The 17,512-nt window shown below is 32.4% G+C and overlaps 2 protein-coding genes and 1 long non-coding RNA gene across 10 annotated transcripts; 1 reads left to right on the plus strand and 2 right to left on the minus strand.

Annotated features, from left to right (window-relative positions):
* Positions 1 to 1,084: 1,084 nt before the first annotated feature.
* LOC148226996 (uncharacterized) lies at positions 1,085 to 1,624 on the minus strand. Its single transcript, XR_015811950.1, has 2 exons — positions 1,538 to 1,624; positions 1,085 to 1,418 (listed from the first exon to the last, which is right to left on the minus strand). It is a non-coding gene; the product is annotated as an uncharacterized LOC148226996 (long non-coding RNA).
* Positions 1,625 to 2,349: 725 nt separating this feature from the next.
* Positions 2,350 to 11,547, minus strand: LOC148226997 (phosphoribosyl pyrophosphate synthase-associated protein 2). Of its 8 annotated transcripts, none has more exons than XM_088201883.1 (8): positions 11,487 to 11,547; positions 6,914 to 6,952; positions 4,968 to 5,081; positions 4,774 to 4,893; positions 4,410 to 4,698; positions 3,006 to 3,175; positions 2,834 to 2,942; positions 2,350 to 2,759 (listed from the first exon to the last, which is right to left on the minus strand). In XM_088201883.1, coding segments are annotated over exons 2-8 (1,110 nt in total). In that variant the 5' UTR covers positions 6,916 to 6,952; positions 11,487 to 11,547; the 3' UTR covers positions 2,350 to 2,453. The 8 variants fall into 8 exon arrangements, with proteins under 8 accessions (XP_088058009.1, XP_088058010.1, XP_088058008.1 ...); XM_088201884.1 differs by having other exon boundaries at positions 2,834 to 2,939; positions 11,396 to 11,513; XM_088201882.1 differs by having other exon boundaries at positions 11,396 to 11,513.
* Positions 11,548 to 12,611: 1,064 nt separating this feature from the next.
* Positions 12,612 to 17,463, plus strand: LOC148226998 (WD repeat-containing protein 3). Its single transcript, XM_088201152.1, has 11 exons — positions 12,612 to 12,898; positions 12,956 to 13,159; positions 13,233 to 13,430; positions 13,498 to 13,865; positions 13,930 to 14,159; positions 14,219 to 14,339; positions 14,407 to 14,830; positions 16,016 to 16,285; positions 16,343 to 16,570; positions 16,833 to 17,213; positions 17,270 to 17,463. The coding sequence occupies exons 1-11, from the start codon at positions 12,728 to 12,730 to the stop codon at positions 17,432 to 17,434; spliced, it is 2,760 nt and encodes a 919-aa protein (XP_088057278.1). The 5' UTR covers positions 12,612 to 12,727; the 3' UTR covers positions 17,435 to 17,463.
* The last annotated feature ends 49 nt before the right edge of the window (positions 17,464 to 17,512 follow it).

Genomic DNA, 17,512 nt, shown 5'->3' on the forward strand with positions numbered 1-17,512 from the left:
AAAGTTAGACAAAACCATAAGATTAGTGACAGTGGACGTGATTGACGGAAACCATGTTGCTGCTCGAGAATCGTACATATTAAAATATTAATTAGTTATTTGCCCGTTTATTGCCAATGTGAAAAAATTTTCACACTTACAACGTAGTAAAAGTTGGTCCAATTTCAGTTTCCGATTTTTTAAAAAAAAAAACACAATTTTAGGGATATCTCGGGACTTTTTTTTATTAATCGAACATTTGATGTATTTCATTAGTTATGAAAAATAATATTAATTAAATGACCGCCTCTGGTCATTTTACAGCAGCCGATCCTTTTGATGATTTTTCTTACATTTCAGGCGGTATAATTTGACGGATGTTGCTTTTTAGGTGCTTTAACGTTCCGGCTTTGTCAGCGTAGACACGACCCTAAATATTTTATATTATTGACTGTTTATATAATAGAGTTATCTATAACTATTTTTATATTATTATCCAACAAATCTTTATAATCAATAAGCATACATTATCATCTTTCTATTATACTTAATTCGTTATTTGAGTTATCTACAATAAATTAAAGTGTCGTATGCAAACAGCAATAAATTAATGTGTCATCTGCAAACAATTATCTTATATCAATCTGTCAATGATTACAATTTGGACTCCTATTATAATATCAATAATTTCTAATAGAATATGAGTATTCCTTCCAGGTGACCTATATAAATTAAACCATTGTTGTTGCTTTCCGATGATAACAAAACAATTGTATGAGATTTATTAAGAAAAACAATGACAATTATTGTTTTAACAATAGCACAATACATTATATAGGTAACGTATGTATTTAGCAAACAGTTATAGAAGTTTTGACTTATGTGTCGTGAACATCTGTGGTGTGGGTCATTTCGTGCATATAGTTAAATGTTTATAACAACAACTTTAATTCTATTTATTGTTAATAATCGCCAACTTTAATTTTCTCCTGATTTAAGAACTACAAAATTGTTCCCAAGTTCCAAGGGTTAGAAGCGTTTATTAGTCCTTATATTTCTGATAACAGCTTAACGGATATCAATGTGTGTATAATGAATAATTCAATTCCAGCAAAATCATTAATATATTTCAACTATTTATTTCTAAAAATAATAATAACAAATATTTACAAGATGAATTATTGATGTCGCATAAAATAATAAAAAAAATCAGGCGATAAGTTTAGCACTGTCTACCATGCCTTCCGAAGCGCCTTCTTTTAAAAGTTCCAAGTTCAGTTTTTCAACTTCGGCTAAGCGTAAGGGTTTTACGTTGACGTAGTAATTATAAACGCCATAACCGACCCAATAAGCTCCTAGTGCTGTCATTGCCATACACATATATACTCCTCCTTTGTGTAATTTGTCGTATACGGCTGTGACATTACGCCTTTTCATGTCTAAATGAAAAAAAAATATAATTGTAATAATCTTCATTAATAAATTTGATATAAAAAACATTTAAAATAAAAGAAGCAATATCATTATGTATTAAGAATAGAAATAATCTAAATTTTACCGTAAAATTGAATCTAAATACGCCGAAAGAAAATTAGCAGAGCGATTGACAAGTTTGGTTATGTAGTGTTGCCATAGTAAAAAATATAAATAATTTGGCCCAAAGCAAAATATGATTATGCAATCATCAAGAGAAAAATATTGCTGTTTATATTGAGGATTAAAATAAAGCAATCAATATTGATTTATTTTTTTATTATCAGTTGTGTATATTATACATCGACATAGCGCAATTTCATTTACATCACCGCATCATGAGCTACGTAGCAAACAAACTTTAATTCAACAAAGCTATAATAGATAGTGTATTAACATTATCGATAATTAAGAAAAAATATATATAATATATACGTATTCTCTCCATCAATTAAGATTCCTATTCATTTTCAGTCATAATATATTACTTTCATTCCAAAGTATAAAAATAGATTCATATAATTCTTTCAAGGGACGTTTCGTTAGTAGTAAATGGAATAAACAGTTAAAGTATATATATATTCGGAACAACTGTGGTCATTTGAAAAACTACATTTTGGTCAAATCAGTGTCGTTGATAATTATGATTCGCTTCAGAATGTGCTAAGAAAATTTGACCGACATGATATGATAATCGAACATTTTTCAACTTATGCAATAAGTTTAAAAAAAATGCGAGTCAAATTCCCTTCATACCGGCAAATACAAATTTCAATTAACGATACTATTCTAACTGAAATAAAAACTACAATTACAAATATTACTATTATTTTGTATATATAATATATAGGTATGTATATATTAAAAATATAATTCACTCAAATCAAAATCATCAAAGAATCGACAGCGATATTATAAAATTTAATTCACTGAACCAATTTTCAGGTTGCATAACAAAGTGTACAAGTTTAAACAAACATAATGAAACAAATCCAAAGAGACTAATCTTCGAGGGTAACATTTTTGAATAGATACGACATAGACTCTTTGTTATGTATACGTCTAATGGCTTCGCTGAGAAGTATGGATATATCGACAGTCTTTATTTTGTGACACTGCATTTTCTGAAGCTCGTGAGGTATGGTATTGGTCACGACGACTTCGTCAATACACGAGTCGTCGATGAGACGCGGAGCGTCAGACGACAGCAGGCCGTGAGTCGCTAAGACGTAAATTTTATAAGCTCCCCGCTCCTTTAAAAGCTCGGCGGCGGCTACGAACGATTGAACATCGTCTATAAGATCATCCTGAAATAATAAAAATTACTTATCAATATCGATTTATTTATGTTGGGCTTTGGAAATTAAAACAATTTACGTACCACCATGATAGCAATGCGTCCTCCGACGTCTCCTACGACGTTTATAGGCGGCTTTTCTTTTGCCGGATGAACAGGTACTCCTACCGACACGTCCATTGTCCGAGACCTACTATAAAATGATTTATTGTCACTTGTTTTAAATTATCAATAAATGTAATGGAATTTTAAATACCTGGGTATGGTTGGCGGAGAATATCTTCCATCTACTTCGTCACTCTCGGCTTCTTTTTGCTCACCATGAATAACGGCGATGCCGAGTCGGAGACGTTCAGCGTATGAAGTAGCCTTCTTAGCCGAACCAGGGTTACGAGCGACAATAACCGAGTTGCGATAATCCGGTATCTATAAAACAAAAACACTATTCAACAAGATTTTTACGTGACACAATAGTTGAAAGCAAAAATAATATAATCAATTTTTAAAATGACAGCGTATTAAGAAGCTGGATGACTACTACCATAGAAAAGGAACCATATCCAAAATAAATTCAGATTCTTCTGTGACGAGTCAAAAATCATTTGGACGCTTTTAAACATTTACAAGTCATTGGAATACAACAAAAAGTTGGAAATTATAATGGGGTCTATGAATAATAGAAACAAGAGTGGTCCATGGTTGGAATCTCTGAGAGATGAAAAACATCTTTGAAGAACATAGGTCACCATAACTCTCAAACTAATGACGTTCTCTTAACCCTTTGCAATCGGATGTCGCTGCTATGATGGCATGGTCGTTTTTCCGTTGCGTTCAGAAATCTTGTCTTATGCAATACATTTACATATAAAATGGCATTTTACCGCTATTTATTATTTTAAATCATTCATTACGCACTTCAATGTTACAGAGCTGTCATCCTTGAAATAAACATGGAAATTTATATGACAGTATGTTTCGATATTCTTGCTCAATGATCTTTTTCGTCAATCGACTTCACACGTCTTCGTGTTCTAAGGTGTATGAACGAATTATTTTTTAACTTCAAAAACATTTATCTGATCTGTTTAAATATATACAGTGTGACAAAATAATTGGACCACTTGATATTTTGCAAGCAACTAATGTAGGAAATAAATGTTGTGCGTTAAGATTTGAAGCTCGTCAGTAGGCGATTATTTTTAACAAAAAAATAATGAATATATGTAAACCTAAGAGGTTGGTGATAAATAATGTTTCTCTTTCATAATAATTTAAAGGGTTGAAAATGGTGGCCTACAGAGCAAATTCATAGAAATTTGCTTGGCGTTGAACAGGTTAATAATAAAAATTCAAAGTGGCTCATCAATCAGTGATGATAATAAAATACATCATAACGACATAACTGTGGACAAAAACGCAAAACGATCCTTCGGACACTCTTGCATTGCGAAATATACATGGGGGGATAGGTGGAGGCAAAAAACTTAAATCACTCCTCAAGCGACATGCGATCTCAACACATTGTTATTTGTGCAGCAAAAAATATTATCATCAGAAAAATTACAATTTTGTGAATAAAATCCATAGCTACAAGTTAAAACCCAATTTTTCAAATATAAACTATTTAAATAAGAATGATAAAAAACATATAAATACTTACACATTCTTGTATGTATTGTAGTAAAAACGGCGAGGCTCTCAAGTTATCGACAGGACAGTCGAAGAAGCCCTGTATCTCCTTTTGATGAAGGTCCATGGTGATGACGTGCGTCAAGCCAGAATTGCACAACATCTTTGCTAGTAATTTGCTAACGATGCATCCGCGCTTGCGCATCTTACACTGTTTGCTGTACGGCAAGTAAGGAATGACGCCGACTACGGATCTGGCCGATGCTGTTTTGCAAGCGTAAGCCATCATCAACAGTTCCATTATATTATTGTTGACATCTCTGAATAAAAACACAATTATTATTACAAGCCAAGATTAAGCGTTTCAATTGGTACATGTAATGAAAAAAAATTACTTGGTTCCCGTTTGAACTATATAAATATCCTTCCCTCGCACAGAATCGCCGATTTCGACAACTGTCTCGCGATTCGTCGTATGGAATACTGCACATCCTCCGTGCTGCACTCCGAGACGGCTGAAAAGCATAACATACAGTCATCCTGCAATGACGATCGCATCGGAAGAGAGCTAAGATTGAGATGTTTTTACTTGGCGATCAGATTTAACAGTTCCACGTGGGAATTCCCTCCTATTATAATCACATCTGATGTTATCGTTCCCTGGATGGAACGCTCGCCCTTGGGGATCCGGAATGCCCCAAACCTACAAAGCGAACGGAACGTATGAATGATACATTTTCGAAATGATTGAAAAGACACTAACGTTAAAAAGCCTAGTAATAATTAAATATTTGAGAAAATTATAGTAGGCGTAGACGAATAAGTAATCCATTATTCAATCGGTAGTTTGGTTTAAGAAAAATTGATTTACTACTTTTATTTTTAATAAATTACATTTTAGTGACAACAACAAGCATTTCAATAAATGTGTGATCAAGATCTGAGCAAATTTGGTCCACTATATCTTTAATAGAATTAACCACTTCTCGCACACAAAAATTGTATGTATAACGAATAAAAAAATCATTGAATTGTTTATTTCTTCGTAACAGCAATAATATATGAGTCAACGACGCCGCGCTCGCTTAGCTGCTGCTCAGATGGTCAGTGCCAAATAAAAGCACGTGATTGTATTTATAAAAGGAACAAGTCTAATTTATGATGAAAACACTAATTCGTAAAGGAGAATGGCGAAAGCATCATGACTTGATTTCATTATAATATAGATAAAAAGAAAAATAATAATTTACATCTTTAAGATTTTATCGAAAGTATAATTTGCAAAGCGTGAAATTTGAGCTAAGTAAAAAAATATTATGATCTAATGAAAAAAATATTCAGAAATGAAAAACGAGAGGTAAATAAGTACTTTTACTATGGCATAAACAATCGCTTTGCGTGGCGCATGTTTCTACTACCAACCCCTCCACTATCTGACATGTGCTATTGAGGTTAAAGTTGCTCGACATTGTTATGATGCGAATTTTTTTGTGATTCTTGTAAAAATTTAACTTGGACAAGACATCTCATGTGCGGGAAGCAGTTAATATAAGAAACACTCGGATAAACCAAATACCAAAATATGTCAGTGTTTTTTTTTTATATTATAAATTGACTTACAAGGGTGAGTCAAATAAAAATTGACAACAATGTGACATATATTTCAAGTAATTGTCAACAGGCATGTAACACAACATTTATTAAATGAAGCTTACGCTACGTAATTCGTTTTTTAAATAGAAAGGGGGTAAGACCATGGAAAAATTTAACGTTCTGTACGGTGATGCATGTCTATCACTGCGGAAAGTGTACGAGTGGACAATCTCTTCTCGACAAGACCATATATAACAAATATTTTTTTTATATTTTATTTTGTTGAATACATTGTGAGATAAAAATTAATACGATTTTCATTTAACGCACCCTTATTGAATAACGAAATACTTATTTGTACATCTAGTGAATAAATTTAAAAAAATAACTTTTACAAGTACATTTAAATTAATAGCATAACTAGAACAAGCTAATGTTATTATAACACTTGCGTATCAGAGTGACCATCTGTGAACTTTCAGGTCAAACTTTTGATAAACGAAACGTGATAAAGCAAAGAGTTTGCGATAACGTTATCTACACTAACTCGATTCGCATTTATTTCACAATTTTATTCCACAAATAATAAAATGCATTTTTGATTATTTCTATCGAAATGATTATTTTAAAGCGAACGTCAAGTGTTATATAAAAGTAAAATAATTAACTTGAATAGAATGAAAGTATAGTATTTACAAAAGAGGTAACGCTACTCGTGTACATACAAATAAAATCACAAACGTGATAAGCGCAAAACTTCACAAAACACAAGCAACAAAACATAAAGTTAGTGCCAAAAAAACATGTCTTTTTCGTTTCTAATTGTTATTTACTTGATCATTTTACGTATGTAAATTCGTATGGCAAAGCTGCACCGAATCTTTATGCGTACGCTCTTTGTGAAGAATTTAACCTTTCAATATACAAAAGAATAATATTTACATGTTGTCCTTTCACAATTAGCGGAAACACAAACGCTCTCTAAAAAAAAAGAAAACAAACACATTATTAAAATGGTGGCGAGAATGCAAACGTGGGATACAAAGAGAAGGGAAGAAAAAAAAACACAATCACAACAAATAAAAAATCAAACGGGAAGGCAGTAATTGGACTTTTGTGTTTTAGTACTTTTAAAATTCAATGATAGGATAATGTGGTTGCGGGAAAAATAGTCGATACACTGTACATACGTTCGGTCGATACATAAATAAAGTCGGATGTTCATCCTAAACCATTTGCTTTATCATTTTTTTTTGTGATTGGTGTAAAATGCATATGTTACGGTGAATTTGCATCACTAGTGAAATTATATTTTCACTGGCGTTTCAGTAGAATCATATCAAAGTACATTTTCACTAGTAAATATATATTTCTACTAGCGAAAATGTAATTTGACTGAAGGGCGCTAGTGAAATAATATGCTGCTCTAAAATGTCTATGAAACTCAATTTGAGTAAGTCACACCTAAGCCCTATTTGACCTAATGAAGATTCTAAAACTAACTATAGTTTATGAACTTTCATTAAGTTTATTCGTTAAGGATGAGTTTGGTATAATTTATTTTAAATATTACAGTATTTTGTTGAACGATGTGACGTCACAAATCTTTGATCATGTGGAAATATGCATAAAGGATCATACGTTTGTGAACAAATAGTTTTACTGATATTGAGCAGTGAAATTTTAAATCAATTGTTGATACATTTTAACTGTCTGATTTAGTGAAATTCTATTTTTACTAGTGAAAATATAGCTTCACTGGTAATACTCATTCACTGTAACATAAATACAGTATAACACAATATTATTTTTTTAAATTTAGATCCCATATAATACTTTCTATACAAACTTGTTATTCGAGTTAGTTTTTGCCCCGATACAATTTTTTTATTAAAAAAAAGTGAAACTAATCAGTTAATCTTGGACAAAATTTTGGCAGAATGTGCGGTAATTTTTTTTGAAAATATTTTTTTCAGAAATACATCGAATATTTGACGAACAAATAAAGCAGTTTTATAATACTTATCAATAATATTTATTGTAGTTATATTTGTAATAAAAATGGGAATCATTCCTTGATCCGTCATTATACTGTAATCCCCATTCTAAAATACATTTTAGTCTGTAAAATAAATAATGGTTTTTAAAGTTTTTTAAGAACAATGTTGAGAATGTTAGCGGCTATGAAATATATAATAGTGATACAAAACAAAGCTTTTATAGCGGAACATATTTGTTTCATAGAGAACATTTATCTGATAATAGTAAAAACAAGTGTTGTTATTAAATTAACCCTTTGGTTACCGAGCTACAATTTAAATGTCGATGTATTACTTAACCCTTTTAGTGGCAACCGAAATTAGGCAATGTATGCTAAGAATGTCAAGCATTTTTTTGCATATATAGATGTTTTTATAAATATATTTCTGAAAATTTAATTTTTTTTTGGGAACAAAATAAAATCTAGTTCATACAAGTACACAAAAAGTATCGAAAAAAATGATTTCATAATTTTACAAAAAAAATACAAAACTAGGAAAAGGCACCTGCGTCCTAGCGGCATTCATGTGGTTGTTCGTAAGTGAACACCGGTGTCTTTACGGCATTTAAACGATTAATAATAAAAATATATGGTCAGAAAAAATGTTTTTAATTTACTTACAGTCCATTAAAAATGTATCCAATGATGACGTTGGATCTGGAAATTTTTTTTCAAAGTAGTAAAAGCTAATGTATAAGATTTCGGCAACTAAAGGGTTAACCTTTGAAATGCCATAAGCAACTGTAATTGCAAAACAATGTGTCAGTTAGAATAGCCATAGCTACGAAGTTCATAAAATAAGTAATAATTACGAAAATTAAATATAAGCTTTTTTAGTTAATATGATATTACTATGTTTTAATACTTTATTTTACATATTTTTCGTATTTTATTATTCAATATTTTTTTATAAAATTAATATAAAAAAGCGAAACCACTCAAAGGGTAATAATACTTTATAAAATATATATTATTTTCATTAATTTTTGAGCTGAAATTTAAGCTCAAAAGTTTTCGACATTCCGGAATAAACTACGATTTAGACGTGTGGTAGTTAAAGGGTTAAACGAAGACATTCTAAAATTTGGATACTGTTTTTTATTGACAGTGGTTAATTATTACCGTATTTCTATTTCAATAGACGTGATGATATAACGAGAAAAGTTTGATGAAAGAGTTGAGCTAAAAATAATGGAAGAATGTCTTGAGCCAATTAAGTTATTCATATCGATTTTTATAGTGTTTGCAAGGATTCAAAAAACTAAGTCAACATGACTTGGATTATTTGGCAAACTCTTTTATTGTCAATATAGTCAATTCTGCTCAATCCGGGTTTGCCAATTAATTGGGATATATTGCCGTTCAATGTAAATACATAATTTTATAAATCACAAGAAAAATCAAGTATTTTTTATAAATAAATTTATCGCAGAATTTCGGTGCAGGTGCACAGTAGGGCAATACAATTATTTTAATATTACCAAAATATTTTATGTCACTAAAGGTAGCTCATAATTAGGGCTTCAGGAAACCAATTAACTGGTTTTTCGGTCATTTTTTAAAAAACAATTTCTTGAAAACAATTAGTGTATGTATGTATATTATATTTATAAGCAATGAAACTATTTTTTTGCATAATGTTAAACAAATATTTACATATTTATTTTATTAAATAAAAATTTAAAACATACAAAATATCTTAATTTTCGGAAAACGGTTAAATTTGTAAGGAAACTTAAAATATTTTTTTATTCAGATGGTTGTTTGGAAGCCTTACTTATGATAAATCAAAGCTCTTATTTTTAAATATAAAAACAGGATTATAGGTTTACTGATTTGTTTAATAAACGCAGTCAAGATCGCATAGAATAGTTTTTTGGTAATAATTTGATAAAATATCGAAAAATGTAACGTTTTGAAATATTTTATGTCAATTTTTTTAAAAGAACTTATATTTAATTTTAAAATTATGGATTAGTAGAAAAGACTGCGACAGCGTTATAAATGATCCACAGGTACTTGCTGTCGTACAGTGGAACAACGTTATTACACAATTGAAAATATTTATACATGACAAAATCCAATATTGTTTTATATATATACTAGGTAGTTAAGTATGAAAATACTTTCTGATGAATAAATCGTGAAATATAATATTATAAGAATCCAAAAATGAATATACATAAATCTGTAAATTAATTTTTAACCTCCTGTAAAGTTAACAATGTTATTCGTGTCGCATATTCAATGGAAAAAATAATAAAAATCATCATAAAAACATGTATTGATTTGAATACAAATAACAAAGATATTAATTTTGATTCAGATCTCAGAAGTTCAACTAATTTCAGTAAACATATAGTAAAATATATTAGGTTATATTGTAAGAAAAATATAATAAAAATAATTTAACAAATATTGAGAGCAATTTATAAAATCTATAAAATGAATTGTTTATGCATTACAATAATAAGAAATGAGCATTAAATATATTATTCAAGTGTACATTAAATATATAAACTGCGCATTATCGTTTTGTTAGCATAGCGAACGATTGAAGTTGAGCAGCGTTTATAATTTGTATGTTTTGAAATAAACTTTCTGAAATCCTGATTAAGTGGAATTGAATAAGTATAGTTCAACTTTTATTGTACATATACTCATCTTTTTAACATAAAATTTAATAATTAATACTATTAATAGTGTATTTACAAAGAATATTTTTTTTATTTATTATTAAAGTGCAGATGACGTTCCTATAAAACGAAAATTAGCCGTTGATTTAAAAAACATATCAGAACAAGTTAATATTTCAAATAAATCAAGAATATAATGCTTCAGCAATATAAAACATTTCTGTATGTAGATTAAAAAAGAAAATTCGCTTAAAACAAAAGAAAATGAATTAATAATTTACATTTTACAATTTGTAGAAGGTTGGTCCAAAAATACAATCGCAAAAGATGTTTTAATTTAGCTAAAAAAAAAACATTCTATATAGTAGTGAACGATAAAATGAATTTTAATTTAAAAAGTTGTAAAACTCAGCACTTGGATAGACCACAAAGGCCGTAATGTTAAAGGTTAATCCGAGGCAGGCGAACTGTTGTTAAGGTAACTAAACGTTGATATGCAGTAGTTATGCAGCGACCGAACGTAAATCAATTAACAATATAGACATGTTTGTTGTCATGCGGGTTAATCGGATTAGATCGCGCGTCTCGCGACAGACGTTTAATTATGGAGAACCGACGATCGACAAGTGATCGACTAATGGCCAATTAGCTCGCACGGCGCCGTCACGATGAAGCAAGCACGTGACGGCACGGGCGAAACCGCTTCTCGCTTCTCGCTTTTCGCGGGGCGGCAGAGCTCGAGTGAACCTGCTGCGGCTGAGGAACATCCGTCGGCGGCTGGGGGCGCGCGGAAGTGCGGGGCTGCGAAGCCGGCCGCTGCGGAACGCTGACAACTCACCGCCACAGACAGCGGCCCGAAGGTAAATACCGGCCTGTAGCTAAGCGACGGTGCTAACTGTGACGGGCCGCTAACTTAGCGCTTAAACGCTACATGTATTTAAAGATATTAACATTTTTATTTCATATTGTTTATTTTATCTGTTTTACAACAATTACTATTATAAGGTAAAAATTATAAAGCAAACTTTAGCGTCCACCCTCCAGGAGAGGGAGGGCGCTGTTGTTGAGAAAGCGTGGAGACGAGCTCTCCGAAAATAATACAATTGTATGTAATTCTAACGACTGGTTAATGACCGTTTATTTTTTTAATTGCTACATAATAATTGTAAATATTTAATTTGATACACGTGTATTAATGATAGTTACTTATTAATAGGCAACACGTGTAAATAATTAATTACATATAATTTAATTAATTTGTAACATGCGTCTATGCAAATTTATTTTTAATAAAAATATTATGTAGTTAACTTATTGGTTCCAACAATACTACCCCCTAGTAATTTACAATTAGAAAGTAAGATCTTAGTCGACAGCACCCTTAAGTAATATGAAAAAACATATCAAGTAGTAGTTCAGATGAAGAAGACATAATTGGCTATTATCAGTACCGCAGAGTACGAAAAACATTAAGAAGGGAATATTGGTGTCATCCCTATAAACAGAGAAATATCAAATCAAATCTGTTTGTAGTAGCAGAACAACTGAATCAAACAGACAGAAAGTTTATATCATTCTATAGAATGTACCAAAGACCCTTACCTGGAATTGTTGAGAATGCTTACTCCTTCCATAAAGAAGATGGACACAAATATGAGGGAATGTGTGACTGCAAAAGAAAGAATAATAATAACTGTGAGGTAAGACTTTTATTATTTTGATCCAAATACAAAATTACAAAACTCTCCTTCGAACTCGGTTTTACACCTCGTCTCCAGTCTGAGCAACCATCTCCAGGACACGCGCTCGAGACAAATACCGACGATTACTAGAAGGGTTTAGCTACGTACACAAAGGTTCACCGTCAGCACAACGTCACAATACTTGCTCCGTGTGCGGGGGCCTTAGCGTCCAAGTAATAAAAGTCATGTTATGGCCAAAACGTCCTGTCACATTGCCGAACAGTTTGACGTTTACTTTATAGGTTATCGTGCCATGCTTAAGCGGTGCAGTAAACAACAAGATTCATTTGAAATTTTAACGCTCGTTTTGATCAAAATTAATTAAAAATAGATCAAAATGGGTTTGACGAAGCAATACTTACGATATGCAGCCGCGGGTAGTTTTAACGTCGTGTGCAGTCCTCGTAGTAATGTATCTCATGTCGTGCTTCAAGGATGTAGTGGTCGATATGTAGCTGCAGCAGCTTGCGAACACGTCATTATATGGGACATGCGTCTATCTGAAAAGGTATGTCTGCTTTAACTGGTGTTAAGATCGTTTTTAGACACATTGTTTATTTTCTAGACTCAAGTCTTATTAGGAGAAAAATCGGAAGTGACGCGTCTTTGTAGCGTTGGAAATCACATTGCAGTCGGATACGCAGATGGAAACGTACAAGTGTTCGATTTGACTACTGGAGATATCCAGTGTGTTTTCGCGGGTCATAAATCTACAGTTACGGTTTTAACTTACGATAGTCAAGGCCATAAATTGTTCTCTGGTTCAAAAGTATTATTTGTTTGTTTTTTAAATTGACATATGTATTAGTTATGTAAAACAATAATTGAATTGTTTTTTGTAGGATACTGAAATTATTGTATGGGACACGATAGCCGAGACTGGATATGCTCGTTTGAGCGGCCACAAAGGACCTATTAGTGATATATCGTTTATAGAATCGCGTCAATGTGTCATAACGTGCTCGAAAGATACGTTCATTAAATTTTGGGACTTAGAAACAAAGCACTGTTTTAAAACATTGAGCGGGCACAGATCCGAAGTGAGATTTTTATTTTTAATTTAATATTATGTATGATTTTATTGCTAATTTCTGATTCTGATCTTAGGTTTGGGGATGTGCGTTGATGAGAGATGAAAAGTATTTAGTAACAGGAAGCACGGATCAGTCGCTCAAAGTTTGGAGACTCAAATGGACGGACGATGACGAAAAGTTGGTGGATAAGACGAAAGCTTTAGCTATTACACAGCTGGAAGATTCTGAGGGAACCGAGGAGAATAATATTTTGCAATGTCATTTGATGGGTTCGCTGTTGAGAGGCGGACGTGGACGCGTCGTCGCAATGCAAACGGATGTTAATTCATCAGTGTTAGTTTGTCATGGCACTGATTCTGTATTGGAGCTATTTTATTTTAATGAACCTGAAGAAGCGCAAGCAAGATTAAAGAAACGCACGAAAAAAGCAAAAAAACGAAGGTAGAATACACCAAATGACTACATTTGAACTTTGTTTAATTATCGATGATATCATTTATTTTAGAGAGAACGAAATGGAAGTTGAAAATGAAACGCAAAATAAAGATCCAAAAGAAGATGACTCGTTAACTTTATCCGACGAAGTCCGAAGAATACCAAGCATAAAATTAGGCAGTAAGATTAAAGGAATAGATTTCATAACTGGATTTGGAGAAGAGTTAAGAATTGCAGTATCACTCGCAAACAACACTTTAGAACTCCATAGTCTTAAAACAAAGGCGAAAGAAACTGAAGGTATGTTCTGAAAAAATATCATAATAATAATTTAATAATATCATTTATTTTTTCAATAGTTAAATGCTTACGACAATTATCCGCTTATGGTCATCATTCTGAGGTACGATGCGTTGCATTCAGTTCGGATAATTTAGCCATCGCTTCGGGAAGTACAGATTCTATAAAACTATGGAACAGGTATGAATTTCAATATTTATTGTATCTCCTCATTCGGATTCAAACTCACTTGAACTTTTATTCGCAGGCCCTCTCAAATGTGTTTGAGAACCTTGGAAGCCGGTCCTACAGTAAGCTTATGTTTTGTACCTGGCGATAGACATTTATTGGCCGGTCTTCAAGACGGTCGTCTGCTCATAATCGATATAACAGCGGGCGATATACTCGAAGAAGTCCCCGCTCATACTAGCGAAGTATGGAGCGTTACTCTTTTGCCAGATCAATCCGGGTGTGTCACTGGAAGTAGCGATAAAACAGTTAAAATATTCAAATTTGAACTGATACCTGATCCGACCGGCGAGAGCAAAGCTAGAGTGCTCTCGTTGATACACAAACGGACTTTACAAATGGAGGAAGCAGTGTTGTGCGTGAAAGTGAGCCCTAATAGCAAATTCATTGCAGTCGGACTTCTAGATTCAACCGTCAAGATATTCTTTATGGACACGTTCAAGGTACTAAAATATAATTAATTAGAAAGATGAAAGACAGTAACTAATTCGATATGCTATATAACTAAGGAATGTTTACAGTTCTAGAATTTTGTTCTGCTGTTTATTAAGTGAGTTCTGAAGTTCTATGGTCGTCAAGTGTCATATTTTTATACTGGTCCTTTGAGCAAACTTGGATGAATGGGTGCAAGGCTAATTTAGAGCCAATCACGTTAGTGTTTAGCTGATCCATTCCTTTGTGAAATCTTAACTTTCAAGGTGACTTCGCGTTGGGAAAGCGTCTGATATTTACAAAGGATAGTTCAAATAATAGTTATTCAATGTGAGAACAGTAGTATTTTTTTTTTATTTTAATTTAACGTATTTCGAAGCTTTAAAAAAAAGAGCTTACAAAGTCTTTATGTTACGGTAATTGATGGCTTTTAAAAGTGGCTATTGTACAATTCTTGGGTGTTCTAAAATATCAATTTCACTAATGTTTTGTTAAGCCAAACTTATTGTTTGAGTTTTTGAAATGCAATGGTTGGAACCCCCAGAATATCAAACAACTTAGCAGGTGTTGAAGGAATATAATTTATCACTTTTTTTGTGGATCTGGATGATTAGTACAACTCCACGAATCAGATGATAAATTGCAATTATATTAAAAGAGTTGATAATGGAGTCATGATAACCTTAAAGCCAGTTAACCTTTAATTTTTTGATTTTTATCGTTGAAAAAAATATTGAAGGTTTATTACTCTATATAATAAGAAAAATATATTGAAAATCAAATTCGAAATATTTCAGTACAAACATTATGTCATAAATAAGCAACATTAAGAAAATAATAAATTTATGAAGCCATTTATTGCATATTTGCAACATCATAAAAAAAGGGTTAATTCATAAAAATATTACTCTGATTGATGGAAAGTATTGGATCTCACGAATCATTCAGTACTTGCAGGGCTGAATCGAAAGTACTGTGATTGACTTGTTTAAATCGGATGATTAACCCTACGGTTGTCGTGCTTTTTGGGATTACTATCACAATAACATATCAATGTATTTCGAATAAAAAAAAATGTTCAATTTTCTAAAACTGTAAACATCCCCATAAATATATTTTTAGGATAATAACGTAAGTCGTATATCAATCATATAATAATCGGCATGAACTTTATATTTAAAATTTTCGTTTTTCAGTTTTATCTGTCATTGTATGGTCACAAATTGCCGATTTTATGCTTGGACATCAGTTACGACTCCGCTTTGATTGCTACCGGTTCTGCAGATAGGAATATAAAAGTGTGGGGTATGGACTTTGGCGATTGTCACAAATCGATATTCGCTCACGACGATTCGGTGACGAGTCTGCAGTTTATACCGAAAACTCATCACATATTCACCTGCGGAAAGGACGGGAAAGTTAAACAATGGGACGGTGATACGTTCGACAAGATCAACACCTTACAGGTAATAAATTTAGAATAAATTTGTTTAGGCGGTGGTTCTCAATTCTTTTTTTAATAGGGTCACGTAGGAGAAGCGAGATCACTGAGTGTAGCTCCGTCCGGTTTGTGGTGCATCTCATGCGGAGCCGATCGCGTGCTAAGATTATGGGAACGCACCGAAGAACCTTTAGTTTTAGGAGACGTCGAAGAAGATAATGAAGAATTAATCACAGGCGAAAAAGCGCCGTTACCCGGAGTTCCAAATTTGAACATGCCTTCGAAGAAAACTGTCGGAAGCGAAAGATCAGTGAGTCTTATATATATTCTTGAGTTGAGACATTAATTCCATACGTGATCGGATTAATGATGATTATTATTCCGATTTATCATAGATTTTTCTAATCTCACGGATGAATAATTAAAATAAAATCAAACTAGGTTGTGCATATTGCTTCTACAATATGATAATTAATAAAGTAGACTATTTGATTTGTCCGGTGTCTCGTTAATTTAGTAGTTGTTGATTGTGTTGACACGGTTGTAACTGAAATTACTATTTCCAAAATCAGGCGGAATCTTTGTTGGAGTGTCTCGAAGCGTGCGTCGAATTCAAATCAAGACAGGCCGAATCCACTGGAAAGTTTAATCTGCCGATTCTGATGCAAGCGTTCCAATGCCAAACTCCTGAAGAGTTTCTGTTGAAAACTGTTCAACGGATTAGGGCTAGTGATTTAGAAGAATCGCTCATCATATTGCCCTTTAAAGCCGTGTGCGAAATAATCGAAATGTTGCCAAAGCTGTTGAAGAGACGAGACAGTTGCGAGCTTGTGTGTAAATTAACGATTTTCTTGCTGAGGGTGCATCACGCTACCATAGTAGGAAGTCATGAGTTGTTGAACAATCTTATTAACGTTCAACAGTTGGCTGTTGCTAGGATGACTGAATTACGGGTTAGTATATTTATGATTTATGCTGTACAGCATATTTTAAATTATTTTTTTAATAGGATATGGTGGGATATAATTCACACGCATTACTATGGCAGCAAAGGAAGATTGAAATATCTGAAAAGGAAGCTTTGTTCAAGGACGAGACTAAAGAGAGGAAGTCAAAGAATAAGAAGAAGAAAGCAAGAGAAACTTTGAAAAGATCAATGATTGTTTTGACGTAATATTTTTTATAATAAAATGATAATTTGAAGTTGGATTTTTATTGGGATTTTTTGAGAAGGTGGGGGTGTAACATTGAA

The sequence above is a fragment of the Plectrocnemia conspersa genome, unplaced genomic scaffold (genome assembly GCF_051122295.1).
Source record: "Plectrocnemia conspersa isolate PC_06_02 unplaced genomic scaffold, ASM5112229v1 ptg000013l, whole genome shotgun sequence".
In the NCBI taxonomy this organism is placed as follows: Eukaryota; Metazoa; Arthropoda; class Insecta; order Trichoptera; family Polycentropodidae; genus Plectrocnemia; species Plectrocnemia conspersa.